The following is a 21,059-nucleotide window of genomic DNA, read 5'->3' as shown; positions in this document are numbered from 1 at the left end:
GTGGCTCACGCCTGTAATCTCAGCACTTTGGGAGGCCGACGTGGGCGGATCACGAGGTCAGAAAGTCGAGACCATCATGGCTAATACGGTGAAACCCCATCTCTACTAAAAATACAAAAAAATTAACCGGGCTTGGTGGCGGGCGCCTGTAGTCCCAGCTACTCTGGGGGCCGAGGCAGGAGAATGGCGGGAACCCGGGAGGCGGAGCTTGCAGTGAGCCGAGATCGCGCCACTGCACTCCAGCTTGAGCGACAGAGCGAGACTCTGTCTGAAAAAAAAAAAAAAGAAAAAGAAAAAAAAACTCTTGGCTTGACTTTTTCAGTTGCAGAGAAACAGGGCTATCTGGCAAGCTGTCCCCGTGGCAACTCCCTGCGCAGGAGTCCCTCGGCCCTGTGATGCGGGCAGGTGGAGCACCAAAAGGTACCACACTCAGACTTCCTATCACTCATCCATCACTCTCTATTCCTGTTGTAACACCTACATTTATTGTAGACGTTCAGAAATTCACCTTTCAAACATGTTTTAGGAACACGTCATGTATATAAGTAGGAAGTTGCTTACATATATTAAATTAGGGGCACCATTATATTTTACAATAGTTTTAAATTCACTGAATTCATAAAAGAACAATAAGGCATGTTAACATCAATTTTATTACTTTACAACCGTAGTCACTTATAGCGCCACACAAAAAGCACATGTAAATGAATAGTAGGAGAGCTATTAATTCCAAATTCTAATCCCCAATATAATTTGCTGCTATACATTTCTATATAAATTACTGTATTTCAAAGAAAAGGAGATGCTTAAAATGAAATCTTCCTCTCCATGTTCTGCTCCATCCTAAGTTCATTATTAAAATACACAGATGAAGACAGCTATGGGAGAAAATACTATAGAAGTAATACTTGAAGGATCCCAAAGTATGAGTTAATTTTTAGCAGCATTTTCTTACTCTAGACACATGACACAGTTCAGAAATTACTTTGAATATAACCATGTGTGACAATAGAGACAATTGTTCTTCTAGAAGTACAGCTAATATATATCAATAAGCACAAGGCAAAATAAAGTGAAATAAGTAAATGATATAAAAAATTCATATAAATTAAAAAGTTCAAAATTAGTTTTATCATCTGCATCTTCCATTATATGTTTCAGTATATTTGTTATCAGTTATATTATCTAATGCCTAGGGCCAAAAACAAAGTAGACATTTTTTGAAAGGAGAAAGAAATTACAAATTTAGAGCTCTTTTGATTACAATTTATTTGTTTGCAAAATGTCCACCAATTAGAACACATGACTTCCAGTTATCATGTTTCTAAAGTTGAGTTTCCTTGCCTGGCCAGTATTTGGGTTGTAGCAGATGATCACTTGTAGTGCAATTTTCCTTTTGGAATCTTGTAGACACCATTGTTCTTTCTCTCTTCGTTATAAAACTTCTGTGTTTTGAAACATAATTTTTCTTTAAAATGAAAAGTACTGCAATGCTTAGGAAAATTGACACTGTGCCCAGTATCACAGTTAGTCCCAGATATATATGTCTAGAAGAAGAGAGAATCTCTGTTAGAATTATTGCAACTCCCCAACTTCAGAGAAAATTTAAAAGGTAGGTAATAATATCATTCTGATGCTTTTCTTTAAGAATGCAGATTTGGTGGTTTATATAAAAGACGATTTTATGAATACTGACAGACCGTTGAAGGCAGTTTACAAAATAAAGCAATGTCTTAGTATCACCATCATTTTCAGTTACTACTAATTACATAATCAGTTTTATCCTTTCTGTAAATTATTTCCTTAGACCAGGTAACCATATCCCTGTTTGCCTAGAACAGCCCTGGTTTATGCTGGTGTTGGCCCAGTGTAATTTTTATAGTGCTCCTTTTCACATTCAAAAGTACCCAGTTTTGAATGATAAATTATGTGGCTACCCTATCCTCAGACCTTTCCCAACTTCATTTCTTTGGAAAACTTGCATGAAGCAATGCTAAGGGGAACTGGAGCTCTGAGTAAAGCAGAGTGATTTCAGAATAAACCAGTTATTTAAATCAGTTTATTTCATGAGAAACCTATAGTTCTATGCTTTGTCAGAAGATGCTAAGATATGGAAGGGCAGGTTGCATGTCTCATTCTGGTTACCTTGAAAACATACTCTCAATCTCTGATTGAGTTGCATTGTCTCTACATTACAGTTAATACAGCCTTAGCAAAAATGTGAGGAAATCCTAAATTATACTCACAGATTGGGTCCCTTTCAAAAACCAAAATAAATTTCACGCATAGCATCAAAACCTATTAACTCAAACAGATTTATTTGAAATGGTGTACCCAATTCACATCCAACTAAGATGGTTCAGTACCAGGTTTATTTCTCTAGAAAATGCTCAGCTTGTAAGTCTTTTAAACAATCTTCCTTGCTTTTAAGCCATTGAAGCATTGCTTTAAGCAATAAGGGACTAAATGTTTGATGAGCTGAACTGAATGACACCATAGTGAAAAAGCCATGCCACCCAACCCCCATATACACTCACCCACACAGAGAAAACCTTTTACTTTTGTGCATTTCAAGTACAAGAATAATTGAACATCAGTTTGGCAATAAAAGCCGGACAGATTTAGAGCCAAATCCAACTCTTGCCCAGGGGGATTATATCTGACGTAAGTGGTACAGTTTGGCTCAGTTTGAAAAAGAATAAAATCAAACCCAAAATGTGACCTAAATTTAAATGCCTCTGAATTTCAGGGAAATACTTGCCCATTTGTGTGCATAAACTTTTAAAATTCTACTCTATTCTGGACATTTTTGTCATATTTTAAAAATGATTACTCATTTAAAATGGGAGTCAAGGTAATGAATAGGGACAAAAATCAAAGATCTAATCAAATAATAATATAATTATTCTATGATTACAGATCACACTTTTTGATTAGACTATTCTTTACCTTACAAGCAGTGAAATGACATGAAAACTTGTTAGTGTCAGTGGCATTGTGTAAATCTGGGATGCTGTAGCAGTGATACGCGGGAATGCTTTTGATTTGGTACCTGAAGACATTTGAATCATATAATCTGCATGATCCTCTACTTCCACATCTTTTAAATCCCCATTTGAGGCATGAAGTATCAATCAAAACTCCAAAATATACTGGAGCTGGGATTCCTGCTGTGAGAAAAACAACTGCTGTTAAAAAACATATGCACATCTTTTTGTCTATGAATGATTATCTGAAACCACTTACTTTAATTTAATTACTGTTTTGGAGATGAAAGGCCATCAGTTACATGCTGAAATCTCCAAAACCTCTCTCTAATCCAGTCTTTTCTCATAAGCTCCAGAATCATGCAGTAACTGCCATTTATTTTTCTCCAGAAGCATGTCACTCAGGTACTTCAAACTCAACATGAGCTCAACTTCTTCCCCTACAGACCTGTCCCTTTATCAGTGGAAGCCCAGTCATTAAAGCAGACTTGGGAGTCATCATTAAGCCTTCTTTCTCTCCTCTGTCTGGCTATCACTATATTTAATTTATCCCTCAAACATACCAATTCTACCTACTAGGTATATCTTAAACAGTTTCTCTTCTTTCCATTCCCACTGCCACTCCTTCTACCCTAACATAAAGCAACAGCCAGTTCATGATTTCTTGGCTTCCTTCATTAACCTTCTCGAATCTATCCATCATACAGAGATTGCATCACTGAATTAAGTAGGTGACTTCCCAAGACATCACTTCCAAAAGAAGAGTAGTTAACTGAACATTGGGTTATTCTACTTTTGTGGCCTCGCTTTGGGCAAGATTGTTGTCTTATATTTCAGAATGCAATTTTCTTGGATTTCTTTCAGTGACTAAAATGTTCTCTCCTCTTGTCTCAATGCCTTGTGTAGTTTCCTTTATCCCAAGCAATACTTTTCTCTTCTTTACCTTCTTAATACACACTCACTTTTAAAATCTCAGTTTGAACGTTTTCCTTCATGGAGGCTATTTTGATGAACTAAACTTGTTTTACATCTCATAAAACTTTTAATACTCCTGTAATAGCTTGTCGAATTGCCTTCTCTGCTAGACTATAAGCTCACCATGGTAGGAAATCTGTCCTTCTTTTTCAAGCTGTAAACCCTCAGAAAATGTTCAGAATTTAATCCCTCCTTAAGAGAAAAGGTATCTCTAGTGTACAAATATTAATGAAAGTATCTTAAGTAGTTGTTCATAGCTCAGGGTATATTTTACGTGTTCTAAATTGGTGGTTCATTAACATCTGTTATTTAGTTCTCTTAAGAACTATATTGTCTGGCAGTTCATGGTCATAGTTGGCTGGAGTTGAGCAGGAGCTGCCTCCATGCCTCACTCCTCACCCGCTGCCTACACTTGGAGTCTACCGCGAGTCCATACAGCTTTCTCTCTGCCTACATCACTCATTTCCATCAACAGCCTGCTTGTTTCTGGCATTTGAGTTTTAACCTTTTTATATGTTTTCTTCGGTTATAAAATTTCTTTGTAGGCTTATATTGAATAAAATAATCTCACTAAATTTTTAAAATCATCTAATAATATTTATGATACTTCTAAATTTCAGAGATTATCCATTTGTTATTTGAAAACAAATGAAAATATTTCAAAATATTTTCTGGCCGGGCGCGGTAGCTCACGCCTATAATCCCAGCACTTTGGGAGGCCAAGGAGGGTGGATCACGAGGTCAGGATAGAGACCATCCTGGCTAACATGGTGAAACCCCATCTCTACTAAAAATACAAAAAAAAAAAAATTAGCCAGGTGTGGTGGTGGGTGGGTGTACTCCCAGCTACTCAGGAGGCTGAGGCGGGAGAATGGCGTGAACCTGGGAGGCAGAGCTTGCAGTGAGCAGAGAGCGCACCACTGCGCTCCAGCCTGGGCAACTGAGCAAGACCCCGTCTCAAAAAAAAAAAAAAAACACCGAATATATATATATATATATATACACACACACACACACATATATTTATGTAAAGGTTTACCTAAACTTTGCAAATACTCATGTAAAAAATTGATTCAATCCAGACTCATGGGTGGCTGCCAAAGTTTTGAGTGAAAGATTTTTGGGAAACAGAATGGTGACATAATCTCGAAGTGTCAAATTATAGATAACTTATTAACTGCAGAAGGATTGTTACAATGGAGAAAACTGGTGGACACCACCTTCACCAAGGGACCAAAATTAAAATTCCAATGATGGCATAAACTGAATTGATGTGCTTCCTGATGTGATTTATTAAGCATCATGCAAATCATCTGTGTAGTATTGCCACCAACAATATTTTACCTGGACATACTCAAAAGCAAACACATCCAATAGGTGGGATATTTTACAAAACAACTGGCTTTGCCTCTTGAAAAAAAAAATGTAAATGTTGCAAAAGAACAAAAAAAGAAGAATGAGGAATTTTTGGAGATAAAAAGGGTAACTAAACACAATATGTGGTCTTTGACTTTGGATCAAAAGAGAAAATAAAATACTATAGAAGACACTATTGTTATAATTAAAGAAATTTGAATGAGGAATTGTATTAGACAGAGTAGCATATCAATGTTGAATTTCTGAAGTGTGAGAATGGTATTGTGGTTATACAGGACGACAGACGTGCTCTTGTAGAAGAATACAAGTCGAGGACTTTAGGACTGAAGTGTCAGCATGTTCACTACTTATTTTCAAATGATTCAGCAAAATATTTGTATGCTCAGAGAAACAGAGGAGAGAGATTTCTGGTTTTTGGACACAGTTGATAAATCCCAGTAAAAGTTTTACAATTATTCATTGTCATTTAAATTTTTGTTTTGTAGATTTCAAATTTCACAACAAATGGGAGAGAAAGAAAGAGGGAAGTGAAACCTATGGATTAAAAAAGATTTTAGCAATATATCACCTAAATGCAATTGTGGACCTTGTTTGGTTCTTGATTGAAACGTACATGTATAAAGAAACATCAGATAATTTAAAGAATTTGAGCAGTAATTGGGTATTTGCTAATATTAAGAAGTTATTTTTTAAGATGCAAGAATCACCAGATTAAAACAAGTCATTATGGTTTTGATTAGAAGAGCACACCAAACATGTTATAGAAGAAATGCAGTAGTCTAAGACTTACTTCAAAATAAGCTAGTTGGGGTAAGTAGTTAGGCACACAGATGTCCTAAGATGAGCTGTGCATTGATAACTGTTGAAATTGGGTAATGGATAAATGGGAGTTCATTGCTATCTTTGCTGTATACAAAGAAAGTTCTTGCTATCTTTGTACATGTTTACATTTTAAATAACAAATGATTATAGGAATATCTAATTTAATCTATTTTGCATGAAACCCCATGAACAAGAAGAGTAGAAAATTTATCTAGCATTCAGTTTGGATTATTTGGTGCCTCAAAAACCAACCAAATAGATGATTTACCACTTAAAAACTTCTGGTGATAACCAATTTTACATTACCTTTAATGATGTGAAGACAAGCCAAAAGATTCAAATGTTCGCCGTTTTCTATACATGGTTTAAGATTATTGTAATAGAACATTTTCAAAGATTCACAAAAGCAGAGAGAATGATATAATTAATCCTCATGTACCATCATAGCTTTGACAATTATTAATGTTTTGCCATTGCTGTTTCCTCTCTCTCTCCACTCTGAACTCTTTTTTTTTTTTTTTTTTTTTTTTGAGACAGAGTCTGCCTCTGTCACCCAAGCTGGAGTACAGTGGCACAATCTCAGCTCACTGCAACCTCTGCCTCCTGGGTTCAAGCAATTCTTGTGACTCAGACTCCCTGAGTATCTCGGAACACAAGTGTGCGCCACCATGCCAGGCTAATTTTTGTATTTTTAGTAGAGATTGGGGTTTAGCTATGTTGAAACTAGGCTGGTCTCGAACTCCTGGCTTCAAGAGATCCACCCGCTTCAGCCTCCCAAAGTGCTGGGATTGTAGGCATGAACAACTGTGCCCAGCCTGAACTCTTGTTTTAATATTTTAAAGGCAATCTGAGACACCATGTCATTTCAATTATGTATATTTCAGCATGCATCTCTACTGATGACATTTTTTAAAAACATGACTGCTATGTCATTCTCACACCTAACACGTTTTGTAATACTTTCATAGTTTTATATAAAATGTAGCACATATTCAAGTTTTTGGATTGTCTCCAAGGATTTTTTTAATTCATTTGTTTTTATAAGGATCCAAAACAAATAAATACATTATATTTAGTTGATGACTCTTTATAGCAATATACACTCTTCACTTTTTTTTCTTACTAATGGTTTTTGAAAAAAAGACACCACCAAGTCCTATAGGATATGCCACAGTCTGGATTTCATTGCTTCTTTATAACATTATTTAATTTATTCCCCTATCACCCATCTTTCCTAGAATCTGGTAGTTAAGTCTTGTTAGATTCAGGTTCAATTTACTTCAGGCAAACGTACTGTGTATTTTTTTATTCTGTCCCAGTTAGAAGGCACATGCAACTTAGTTGCCACTCTTAGTAATGCTAAGATGGGCATGAAGTTCAGACTAGGCCAGTCAGATCCCTCCATTATGAAGCTGTTCATCAACTTTCAGCTAAAGCTTTTAACTATTTTTAAGGCCACAAGACAGGATTTTTTTTTTTAAATCTATACTTCTTCAGAAAGTATTTTTGGGTTTTTCTCTAAAAAGGTATTTTCCTTAATTGACTAATTTGGATACTTTGACATACAGTTAATAGAAGAAAGGCAGGATAAATCATTTTTTTCTCCTTTATTTCTCAATTTTCAGAATAATGACTTGATGTCCTGATATTCTCCAAATTTTAAAAATATCATTATAAACTCATGTGTTTTAATATATTCTATGTATTTCAATAAACTACAGCCATTATTGTTACTACTGCTACAACTATTTTGAGTTTCAATTTATCTCACCTTGAGGCCAATCTCCTCAAATTGGTTCTGTTCCCTTGTGATATATCCTTCTTAGGCTGTGATAGCGCATTCATTTTCTAGTATAAAAAGATGTCCCATAATCATCTTATGCATTTTCTACCCTAGGCCTTGAACCAGTCATTTCTCCAAGGTGCCATATCTTTTACTGCAAGATTATATTTAGATATCACAGATTAAGTGTTGTGGTGTTCATTTCTTCTGGGTTTCAAAGTTTCTAGAGTTTTCAGGAGATGGAGCTATAAAATACACATTATTTTAAAATAAAAATATGTGAGTTCAAATTTAAGAATGAGATTTATTTAATTTTCTTTTTTTTTTTTTAGATGGAGTCTTGCTCTGTCACCCAGGCTGGAGTGCAGTGGCACGATCTTGGCTCACTGCAACTTCTGCCTCCTGGGTTCAAGCAATTCTCCTGCCTCAGCCTCCCTAGTAGCTGGGATTGCAGGCACGTGCCACCACGCCCAGCTAATTTTTGTATTTTTAGTAGAGATGGGGTTTCACCATGTTGGCCAGGCTGATCCGAACTCTCGACCTCAGTTGATCTGCCTGCCTCAGCCTCCCAAAGTGCTGGGATTACAGGCGTTAGCCACCACACCCGGCCTTTAAATTTTTTAATTTTATTCTTGTATCACTTTTCTGTTTTACTAAAAATATTGATTCCAAGTAATCTTAACATATTTCAATTGCTTTATCTTAAAAATATAATAGTTTCAACATAAAAATATTGATATTAGTACTAATAATAACTACAAATCCAGTTAATCTATGAGGATTTGGTAAAAACTTTTATTTTTTAAGGCATTTAAAGTTTTTCATGTATGCTTATTTAACCAACATATGCTTACGTTAAACAGTTTCAGTTTAATATTTGGTTATTTTAAATTTTATTTTCAGTTATATTAAAACTTTGTATAATTTTGATTAAACAATCACATAAAAAGTTACATTTACAAAGTCTTACTTCCATCCTGAACTTTATCCCTCTTCCCTTTCTTCTCCTACAGGTATAACCATTTTTAAAAATTTGTTTTTAGTTTATGCTTCCATTTTTCTTTTATAAATAAGAGCAAAATGCCTTTGCACATGCATATAATGTTTACACAGTTCCACACGTAACACCAAAAACATCATACAATAAAAATTGTTCTCCATTTTGCTTCTTTTTACTTAATACTATATAGTAGAGATCGGTTGGTAACATTAGATAGATTTTCCCCATTCATCCTTACAGCTCTGTTATGTGTGTGTACTACAGTTTATTCAACCAATCTCCTACCAATGGACATTTAGGTCACTTCCAGTTTTTTGTTATTATAAAAAGTCACAATTATTGCACCTATTCATAATGATTAAATTTATTTTATAATTTTTGCTAGCAAATTTTTGGTATAATTCTTAGAAGTAAAGATATTAGGTTAAAAGGTAAATATATATATATATGTATGTAATTTTACCTGTTATTGCCCAATAAAGAACATCATTTTCCAACAGCAATGTGTAAGCATAATCTATTTTTCCATACATTGCAAACAAAATTTGGCAATTTGTCAACCTGATAAGAAAGGTGGTTCTAACTTGGCTCTTTTTATGAGTGGATTTGAGCATCTTTCTACATATTAAATGGCAATTACATTTATTTTTCCATGAAAAATTCACATCTTTGGCTCGTTTTTCTACTTTGTTGCTTGTTTTTTTCTTCTCAAAACTTAGGATTTTCTTTATAATAGGAATATTAGGCAATTGTCTGTTACATAAATTACAAGTTCGTCATTTGCCGTTTGACTTTGCTTATGATACTTTTGCCAATTTCAAATATTATTTTTGTCAAATCAATTTTGTAAACCATTTGTTTATGTTGGAACAATTTTTGCTCTGTAGGCTCCATCTGTATTCCCAAAGACAGGTAGATATGGGGGCCAATTCTTCCCAGGCATATACTACAGGCTCAATATATGACACTTTTCTAGCTAATACCTATTTTCATATTGTGGAATTAGGGCCAGTCATGATGCCACATAACCCTATTTTTGTTTCTTTTTCAGTGTTGTCAGGATTCTATTATCTTGCTATGCAACCATTTTACAACAATATCTATGTAAACCAAATTTAATTTCAGATTTTTAAAGCTTTGAGTTTGTTCTTGTTTCTGGGTTGTTCCTTTCTGACAAATGGCAGTGAAATATTCAAAATTATTTTATTTTATTCTTTAATATATAAACTCTTCAAGGGTAAAACTTTAAGGATAAAAACCTTATTTGTCTCATTCACTGTTTAAGGATAAAACTCTTTAACAATAAAACTGTTTAAGGATAAAACTCTTTAAGGATACAAACTTTGTCTCATTCACTGTTTCCTATGGGTTTTAACCAATATATATTTAAAAATTTGGTAGTCACAAAAAACATTTCAATTGCAATTTAAAGTATGACCTACTCAAATTTATTTGCTTGGTTTAAATAATACCTTATCTTTCTCCCTAATGACATAAGGGATAAGCATTGAGAGTAACTCAAAATAATTATTTCCATTTTAAGAATTGAAAAAATTATATTTAGGCTTCAGCCTTTCTTACTCATTAATTTCTGAGAGCTGTCTTGTAAAAGCCATGGGTTTTCTGAGAACACACAAGTGCTAGAAAAGGTAAGATTGTTAAACAAAAATTGTGATTAATTATTATTAATCTCACAAAATCTCTGTTATATCTGGAGCACAAAATAGGCAATACATTTCTGTAACAAAAGAAGAAAGGAGTCAAGAAAAGGAGGAAGGGAATAAATAAATGAAGAAAGGAATAAAAAAGACTATGAACTTTGCTACCTACAACATATATTTATGCATGGCAATTCTGTAAAAATATTTAGAAAAGTCTTCAAAATACACTTATGGTGGCTACCATAAATTAAAGCATAGGTTAACTTACCAAGAACTCTTATTGATAATGTGTAGATACCCAAGGCAAAAGACTTAAGCTGTGGCTTAATACACCTAAAATCAACAAAAGCACCATTACAAGAAATATATAATCCATTAAAGCAAATAGAAACTTGAATGATAATCTGCCTAACATGCATGAAATCATGTTAGAATTCAAGTGCCATTTATGTTGAACCCATTGTTGTGCTAACATAGGGAAGGCAAAATATGTAAAAGCCATATTCCATTTCATGCAATGCTATAAGAAGTTTATAATTAATATTTCTAGAAACTAAATCACCCATACATGCCATATTCATATGGTGCCGATAAAGTCAAATTTAAGTGTAATCACCAAAATGCAAAGATTCAGAATAAAACTCAAATTTCTAAGAAATTGTTAGAATTTGAAGCAACAATAAATAATTAATAGCCTACAATTTTTATGGCTTTTTGTCTAAAAGCACAGGGCCAAATTGATCAGCGTTGATATAATCACTGTGGCATGCTAAAAAGTTGTTGCTAAATAGAGGGAATTTTAAAAAATCAGAAAAGTGCAAAAACACCTAAATAATAAGAGTGTCATTAATATGACTGTAAAGCTTAAACTGATTGGCCTATGAAATTTAATAGTAATAATCATGGTGATATATAAAATAACTGCTGAGTGTTAACCATGGTATTAACTACTTCTTACATATTATATCTTTTAGTTTCTGTTTAAAAGAGGCAAAAAAAAAAAAGACACGCCTTTTCTTCTGACATCAAAATTCACAATAGTTAATATAACGGACTAGTGGTTAGAAAGATGCTTTCTGTGGTAAGTAACCTGATTCTACACTTGGCACAATATAAGAAGATGTTGAAGAAGTAGCCACAATGTTCTGGAAAGTCTAGGACAATGTTTTGCCATTTTGTCAAACTCAGGCTGCCATTTGTAAATGTAACTATCTCACGTTCTCCATACTGTATTTCCCATGATTTGATGAAAGCTGTTTTGAGAATAGCAGGTTTGTGGTTAATAAGTTCTATTTTCTGTTTGTCATTTCTAAACAATTTCCAGATAAAAATTGTGGGAAATAAAAAAAATGTACACAATACTTTGCTTAGTCTTACTTTAGGAAAAAAATTAGTATTCATCCTTAAATATATGAATTAATTTGAAAATCACCCAGTCCATCTCATAAATATATAGAAACATTTGCAAAGCTAAAGCTAGCTCAATTAGGTTGAAAATATTATAACTGAGGCTCCTGTTTTCAAAACTATTTACAATTTGGAGTCATATAATTTTTACAGGTGTATGATAGCATAATCAGTAAAAAAAATTCGAGCACAAATTCTGCTTTAATATAAGAAAAACGTTATAGGGAATTTGAATGGAGATATAAATACAGGAACAAGGAAATATGTAATGCTTGTCACTGTTAAAGTAGTTATACAATTCTCACTCAGGTGATGTTGGTTAACAAATCACTATGTTTTAGATCCCATTAATTACATTAGAAAGTGACTTACATTTAAAACCGTTATTTTAAAAATAGAAATATTTATAATATGCCAGAAATCAATTTAGTTACTATTTAAACTTATGATAAAGATTTTATGTGTCAAATTATAAATATGCAAGAAGCTACATACTTTTACAAATTTTTTTAGGGTTTTATAAGCAAAAATGGTTGAAGTCATTGATATGGTCTGGCTCTGTGTTCCCACCCAAATCTCATCTTGAATTGCAATCCAAATTTTAATCCCCGCATGTTGGGAGAGGGACCTCTTTGGAGGTGATTGGCTCATGGGTGTGGCTCCCCCATGATGTTCTTGTGATAGTGAGTTCTCACAAGATCTGATGGTGTTGTAAGAGGTTCTTCCCTCTTCACTCTGTACTTCTCTCTCCTGTGCCTTGTGAGGAAGGACTTGTTTCCCCTCCCCTGACTATTGTAAGTTTCCTAAGGCCTCTCCAGCCATGCGGAACTGTGAGACAATTAAACCTCTTTCCTTTACAAATTACCCCATCTCAGGTATTTCTTTCCTTTATAAATTACCCCATCTCAGGTATTTCTTTCTATCAGTGTGAAAATGTAATAATACAGTCATTAACATCATGGATTAGAAGCCTCAATTTACCCAAAAGCCATGAAATCCCCCACAGATAATTCCAGTCATGGCAAAAATATACAGATAAAGCAATATATATAATAAATTCTAATATTATTGTATTAGATGAGCCTTAAAATATTTTATAAATTGTATTTCCCATGATTTGGTGAAACTATATTTAATCTAAAATGCATGTTACCTATGCTAATTAATATTATCACCAGCGTTAGAAGTTGGATACTACATTTATTAAGCAATTCTAGTGATGTAGGCACTAACATTGCCTCCTAGACCAATAGTTTGCAAACATTTTTAACTAAGAAAACTTCTATTCAGCCACATTTTTGTATAAATACCCAAAGTGCAATAACATATAAAAGTGAAACAAGGATATGGGACAAGTTTCTTGAAAAAAACTAAGAGGAATCATAACGATTCCACAGAAAAAAATTTAAATCATTGCTCGAGATGATTGTGTCTTATATTAAAGTTAGAATAGGGAGAATCAGTACTCACCTCAGAAGTAATATGTATCCAGGTATGCCACCTAGGGATAAAGTATAGGATGTGATGACTGAAATTACAAGGAAATACAGAAACATTTGGGGACATCCATTCTCTTTCTGACATCTTCCCACTATGCCGGAGGAATTTCCGGATTTAGAAGCTGCAATTCCCACACATGTGCAGTTGTAAAATATCTGTAACACAATAGGGAAAAGTCCAATTATTTCAGTAACATTTAAATAAAATTAAAGATAGTCACTATAAAAATTTTTACAGCACCATAGCCATGCATTACATAAACAATGAGGAAATATTCTTTTATTTTTCTGTTTTAGAGTATATTGAGCAAAGCAAAATCTATACAGACACAACATTTCATTATCTAAATAGCAGATGGTTGATCTACAAACTACTAATCCTATACAACAATCTCAAAGCAAATCCTGCCTAATCTAACCATACCTTACCTCCTTCACTACCACTTCCAATTCTAAGTAATCATTATTTCTTGCCTAGATTGTTACAATGCTCCCTTTATGCTCAACTCGTTTCCACTCTTACCTAGCTAGAATCTGTTTTCCACCCAGTAAGCAAAGTGAACCTTTAAACATGACAGTCAGACTGCATCAATACCCTCAACCTGCCAGTGGTTTCTCATTATACTTGCATGAAACCCCACATCCTTATAACAGTTTACACTTTCTCCATCATGTAGCACCTGCATGCCACTCTAATCTCTTCATTCAGTGATCTTCCCTCTCTTCTTTTGTGTCAGCCACACACGTGACCCTTGCAAAGGCCCCATTTTGCCTTTCCAAACTTCCCCTCAAACCTGGCAAGTTTATCCATGCCTCATGGCCCTGCTATTTTCTCTGCCCAGGTAGCTCTTCTCCTTGGTGATTACACAGCTGGCATCCATACCTTAGTTCTCTTTACAGAGGTTTTAATAGAGAACTTCCATGACTACCCATTAAAAAAAAAAACAAACTCCCATCTCTCCTTTTTCTTATTCTAATTTACGTCTTTTTTTTTTACAGGGCTTCTTGCTGCCTATCAGGATATCCTATATTTACTTATTTTTAAAATATACTTTCCCAACACAATGTAACCTCTATGAAAGCAGAAACTGCTGCTTTGTTATTACGCAACCAGGGAATGGAATAGGCTCTCATCTTAGGCATTTGACAAAACTTGGTTAAGTAAATGGGCACAATTTGAGGATATGACATAATTTACAGTGGCTGTGAGAAAAAAATGATTCTGGTGAATAAAACTAAACTAAATTTGGACTGAAGAGAGATAATTTGTATAACCCAATAGTTTATTATTGAGTAAACTCAATAGTTTATTTCTGTAAATTTTATTTATGAATGTGTAATATAATGTTATCATTTTAATCACAAAAGAGTTTGTGAGTTTTTAGACAATAAATAAAGCTGGAATTTCCTTTTCTAAAATAGTAGTAATATAGATTTTTTGTAATGTCAAGTTGAAACCTTTGAATCTTAATTCTGGTTGCCCACTAGGTAGATGAGTTAAGCAAGTCCTTTGTATCTCAGTGCCTCAGTTCTCATATGAAGAAAATACTGAAAATAATGCAAATTATTTTAGGACCATGAGATTTGAATGTAATTTTGTTCTTAGAACACCAATCTTTAGCCCTTCCTTATAATGTCTTTTATAAATGGTAGCTCTCATTATGAAAAGCCTTCATGCAGCTGTGAGCAAAAATAACAGTAGCTGAAAGAAAAATAACAAAGAAAGAAAGCAAAGACAGGAAGAAAAGAGAAGCATGAAAACGTATTTCAGATAGGTAGTCTTATTCATCGTTGCTAGAAACCAATCCTTTCTGCTCTAAATAAGTCAAAATAATAATACAATGAACAGAGTCAATCAACAAACATAGCTATATATCTGTGGATATACAGCCTAAGCATTCATATCTAATATGTAAATAAATGAAATATATGTGTGGTCTAATTTTCTGCCCTCTAGGATTGTCAAATAAAGGCATATGTAAATAAATGAAATAGGATTTGTAAATACATGAAATATATGTATGGTCTAATTTTCTGCCCTCTAGGATTGTCAAATAAAGGCAAATTTAATCAGTCACAAATAGGAAGCAGTCTCAAAGAGCAAGGATAAGGAAAAGTCTGGGACAAGAATGGAAAGGTGTGCTTAGAAGAATGAATCTGTTAACGATTTAAGTACTTTATATCCCTCACAATTGCTGTCTGCTAAGGATTGAATATTTGTCCAAAGTTCGTATGTTGAAATCCTAACCTTCAATGTGATGGTATTTGGAGTACAGCATTTAGGAGGTAATTAGTTCATGAAGGTGGAGTCCTCATGAATGTGATTTTAGTGCCCTTATAGAAAGAGACAGGAGACCTGTCTCTCCCTGCCTGCTCTCTGCCATGTCAGGATAGAAGATGAAGATGGCCATCTACAAACCAGAAAGCGGGTCCTCGCCAGGCACCATATCTGCTGGCACCTTGATCTTGGGCTTCCCATCATCCAGAACTATGAGAAATAAATGTTTGAAGCCACCCATTCTATGGTATATTTGTCATAGCAGCCTGGACTGACTAAAACAGATTCCTACCTATATTTCCTACCTCTTCTCCCTCTTCTGCCCTATGGAAACCGTCCATTCCAGCCCACCTGCCCTTTCATTATTATACAAATTGGCTTGATTTTCCAAACAAAGTTGTCCTAGAACCATCAATCTCCTCATAATCAGATCCCTGACCCCAAGGTCTAGAATCTCTGGACCTAAGCCTCCTAATACTGGCATCTATTTGTCCATCCCCTAAAACCTCCAAGGACCACTGGTCTTGGGGTCAGAAGACAGGGATCTGAAAGCGTATCTTATTATATGATCATATGACAGACATTCTCATTCAGGGCTAACACTTCTTAAAAGCAAAATGAGAGAAATAGACTACATAATTACAAAAGTTCTTCCACCCTATTTCGTGACTCTAATCCTCACTCACTCCAACTTTTTCAGCAACTCCAGTACTACTAGGAATAGTTATAACATTTTCTTTTTCTACATAAAAGGACCAGGCAGCAGAGGGGTAAGCCTCCCACTAGTAGTGGTCTGCTGTGAGCCCCCATAGAGTTTTGTTGTTTATATTGTACCAGGACCATCGCCATAAACTTGAGAGGTGATTTCTTACAATATTTTTTCCACTCCTGTTGGAGGTTTGACAACCAGCAAGACAAGCTGATACATATGTGATTCCATTTTCACCACACATGGGTTCCCATTTTGTCTCTGAACATTTGCATCTTGAGTTGCAATCTGAAAAGAGAGCTCGTTCATGATAAGAGACAGGTTTGGTTCTGAAAAGAAATATAACAATATAAAATATTACCTCTTGGCAGGTAGCACCCGAATATTTTCAAAAAAATCAATGTTCTTGAGTGATATAAATGATACTACCAACAAAATTTGCCTTTTAGAAACACAGTTGTCATCAGAAATGCCAGCTTCTGGTCATGAAATATAAGTTTACTAATAAAAAACTTTCTTTTGAAAGTTATCTTTAGAGGTTTACAAATTCACATGATGTCCAATTCTTAGCTTATAGGTTTCAGTCTACTGCCCTTAGGATCGTCTAATATATTTCTGTGCAAAGGTGTACAAAAATAGCTAACAAGGTAGAAGAGTAAACTTTTAGAGCAATTTATGACATTACTTAAATGCATCACAGGTGTGTGTGTGTGTGTGTGTGCGCAAATTTCATTCAGAATTGTCTAAGTGTGAGTGAAATGGCTGTTGCTAATGGTCCAGTAGAAGCAAAAATAGCCAATCAGTTATCAGTTAATTCTCTTTCGGTGTTTGCAGGAGTTACATGCCCTCTTGCATATGTGTTACCAATAAGTGCATTCCCAGTTCATTCAACCTTTCTCCCGTGTATCCTACCAGTGTGTAGTGCTCTTTCTTAGCTGATAGCATCCTTTCTTGCTCAAATTCACAAGTAAGTTCAATGACTTACACATTTATTTGTTCATAAAATTTTACTGGAAGCCTAATAAGTGCTAGCTCTGGGAGAATAGGAGATAGTTACAAATATTAATGAGACAAAATTTGTCCCCCTTCAATGGACTTTTTTGAGTTATTACACAAAATTTTGATTGCATTCCTTCTTTTCTCCTTCATTTTTTTTTGTTCTCTGCCATTTGCTCTTATATTTACCCTTCATCTCTCCCAGTATTCTCTCTCCCTCACTTTTTTTTTCTGTCACATGAATGGCCTAATTCTTCTGCTTTTATCCTTTTTATTATTCATATCCCTCTATTCTTCTCAAAGGGAACTTTTGCAATGGTAAGTCATTTCTATCTGCACCATATATGCCATTCACTGGTCCTCCATACTTCATTCTTTCTGTTCCTTATTTTCAAATGTGTTTATTTATTTGTTTATTCCTCCTCTTCCCCCCCCATTTTTAAAAAAAATATTTGAGGAGCTTAAACAAACAAGAAATACACTGAAATATACAATCAACAGAGGTAGGAACTACTTTTTTATTCACTCCCATATCTCCAGAACCAAGAATAATTCCTGTCACACAGCTAGCTAAGAAACAAAACTTCTAGTAAGTTAGTCAATAAAAAAAAAAGATACTTTATTTTGGAGAGAGAAATTAATCACTTGGGATTCTGCCTCTGAGAAGTATTGTCATTAATGATGGCAACCATAATTTCTTAATCAATATAATACTCCGTCTAGTAGAGCTGGTATGATGAATTCTGTCACCTCAAAAGCACAAACCAAAGACCTCTGAGATGTCTCCAAATAGTGTGAAAGGGTACTGCACTAGGCCTTCCGAGATGTGCTATAGGAATGTTTAATCCTATTCCCTTCCATAAAATTTTAATTGTTAACTGAGACTGTTTGTAATATCTGAAAGTATAAAACTTGCTCAAATTCACACTGCTTGCTAGTAACAAACCTGGAAACAGAATCCTGCAAGCCCTCTTGATTGTAAATTCCTATGTCACATCAGAGTTATCCTTGTTATTGCAGAAGAGAGATTTCCTCCATTATCATATCTAAGGCTTGTCTTCAGTTTTCCTATTGAATATCCAGGTCAAGACAGCGTTTGGAATAATGCAACATGGAAAAACCCATGGGAACCATTTTATATTTTATAAAGAAAAATATTTTATATTATTGAGAGTAAGTTTAATTTATCACCAGGAGCAGGAATCAACAACATACATGTTTTCTGAAGGATGTGCTGACAGTAGATTTGTAATTTAGAATTTTAATTATAAGAAGAGTTTTGACAAATATGCCAGAATGTTTATACCCAAATGAGATTTTCTTTCAAAGTAGTTATTTTGAAAGATGAGAGCTTTTCCTTAAAGGTTAAATCTTTGCCCTTGTTAAGAATATTCTCAAAAATATACAAAGAAATTTCAAAAGAAGAGCCTTAGAATGTTTTAAACAACAATAGCATTACTGCAATAGTTATAGTCTTTCAAAGTGACTGCTTTGAAGAGACTAGTACTCACTCAATGTAAATGTTACCTTTTGTTTCTTTAAAATATTTAATCTTTGATTATGCGGGAATACTTTTAATGGGAATCTCAAAGTTTACTTTTGTTGTCTGCTTTGTGTTTACTTTTGGCTTAGAAATTATAATGTAGAAAGAACGTTCTACTTTGAGTCATGCCTGTGTTCAAGTCCCAGATCCATGCAGTTGCCTTTAAACAAGGATAACAAAACTAACCTTATCAAGGTGTTCTGAGGATAGAAATGAGATCATGAAAGTTAAGGTGTTTTGGAAATCACAAACTATAAAGTCCTCAACAACTGTCCCTCTACTGTGAGGATTTCTGGGACAGTTAAAGATGGCGCTGGGCTTCTGCTGTCTCCAAATGGAAGAATCTTCTTCCATTTCATGGTTACAACTAACATTCTTAATCCGCATCACTGACTTTCACTAAGGCAGCACTACACTCAGCTGAGTCTAACAATGTGGCTGTGATAACTCCCAGAAGCCATAACTTATGAACTTTGCATTAACCAATTTTCCTGAACATTGTAGACGGCCAAAACTATAACAGGTGCTCATTTAGCAGCAGGTGAAACCAGGTTAATAAAGGTGATGGAAGTTGGAACATAGAGACAAGACAGATAAGCAGTGAACAAGAGTAGGAAGGGAGATGGACAGCAGGCTGTAAGCAAGAAGCCACAGAATAGGCAGGAAACAGAATATAGTGTCAGGAGTGTTTGCCTTTGAGCCACAGGCAGAGTTTCAGGTGGCTAGGCAGATACACTTGGAGAGGCCTTCGTGGCACAGGATGGAGGCTTGATATTTTTTTAGAAAACAAATAATGCATATATAGGTGAAATGATGAAGAGAGTTACCTCTGGAAACTCATGTTAAGTGGTAGAGTGATGGGAAAGACTCTCAATGGGCAAGGACAATATAGTCCCTACAAGATCCAACCTTGTATTGAGAGAGACTCTGGAAACCAAGCAATGTAATCACCCACCTCATACAAGATGACAGGCCTGAGGGCATCACTAAATATTCTCCTGACCAATTGCAAGACTCTCAGCTAAAGAGAACTTTTATGGGGAGCACTGGGTTGAAGGACAGACACTCTTTCCTGAAACTTTACATGATTCAAGCACAACAGCAGCTATGGAGGATTGCAAAGAGGTAACTCCAGTTCCTCAGATATCCAAAGGAGAAAAAAACTATTGTTTCCATGAATGGCACATTTATTTTGTGTCAGGCAAGTAGTATTCACTTTCATGTATGTTAGCTTGCTTAAACCCTACAAAGGTTTAAAAGGTAGTTATTCTGTTTTTAAGATGGGAAAATTGAAATTGGATTAGTTTAAACCATATGTACATCATTTCATTAAGAATAGACAGAGGCATGATTCAAGGTTTGTATTTCCACTATCATGTTTTTCTAAATTAATCAGGTTGGTTCTCTAGTGTAAAATACGGGTTTAGCAATTTTTGTATTTCTCTAAAATCAAAGGAGATGACAAATTCTGGTGACAATAACAGATTCTAAATATTGTCAGTTATTCCATAGTTGTGATGTTTAAAAATCAAATTCCTTTTTGCAGCTCCACCAAAAATTGATTTAGTTAAACAAACCAATATCCTCAAACTATTTAATGAGGGAACATACCCTTGGTAGGAGACAGTTAGTCCTGCCACATCAGAATTTTCACAGCCCAGTGCAAACAGGGAAAGGAATAGGAGGTAACCAAAGACAGATGATCCCAAGTAGAGTTTTGCAGCTCCACACACACTGATTCTGAATTTTTTCATAGCTATCCCCCCAGAGAATATTCCAAGGGCCACTGCTGGAATGTTGATGAGCCCTGAGAAATGAGAAAAATATATCATTTGTGAATCTCTAAAAAAGATCTGAGTGCACTAACACAAACTTTCTAAAGATTATTTTGTCACTTTAAATTATAGAAATATTCAGTCACTATCATCTACTGACATATACAAAGGGTGTATGATGAGTGTCTAGGTTATAGATTAATGGTGGTACAACTGTACAGCCTCAGGTTCTGTCTAGCACAATGTC

General features: G+C 34.7%; 1 protein-coding gene across 3 annotated transcripts in view; it reads right to left on the bottom strand.

Moving 5' to 3' along the window:
* Positions 1-462: 462 nt before the first annotated feature.
* Positions 463-21,059, bottom strand: part of SLCO1C1 (solute carrier organic anion transporter family member 1C1) — a 58,082-nt gene continuing 37,485 nt past the window's right edge. The window contains exons 11-16 of one of the 3 annotated variants that reach the window (XM_050747596.1): positions 20,649-20,844; positions 16,662-16,827; positions 13,483-13,667; positions 10,874-10,938; positions 2,950-3,167; positions 463-1,547 (exon numbers count right to left, since the gene is read on the bottom strand). In XM_050747596.1, coding sequence (XP_050603553.1) covers positions 1,374-1,547; positions 2,950-3,167; positions 10,874-10,938; positions 13,483-13,667; positions 16,662-16,827; positions 20,649-20,844 — 1,004 coding nt within the window. In that variant the 3' untranslated portion in view covers positions 463-1,373. Of the gene's footprint in view, positions 1,548-2,949; positions 3,171-10,873; positions 10,939-13,482; positions 13,668-16,661; positions 16,828-20,648; positions 20,845-21,059 lie in introns of all 3 variants that reach the window. The other 2 variants (XM_050747595.1, XM_050747597.1) reach the window with 2 other exon arrangements.

This window comes from Macaca thibetana, chromosome 11 (genome assembly GCF_024542745.1).
Source record: "Macaca thibetana thibetana isolate TM-01 chromosome 11, ASM2454274v1, whole genome shotgun sequence".
Classification (NCBI taxonomy): domain Eukaryota; kingdom Metazoa; phylum Chordata; class Mammalia; order Primates; family Cercopithecidae; genus Macaca; species Macaca thibetana.
Note: the sequence above shows the minus strand (reverse complement) of the source record. Positions and strands in the feature narration are given on the sequence as shown.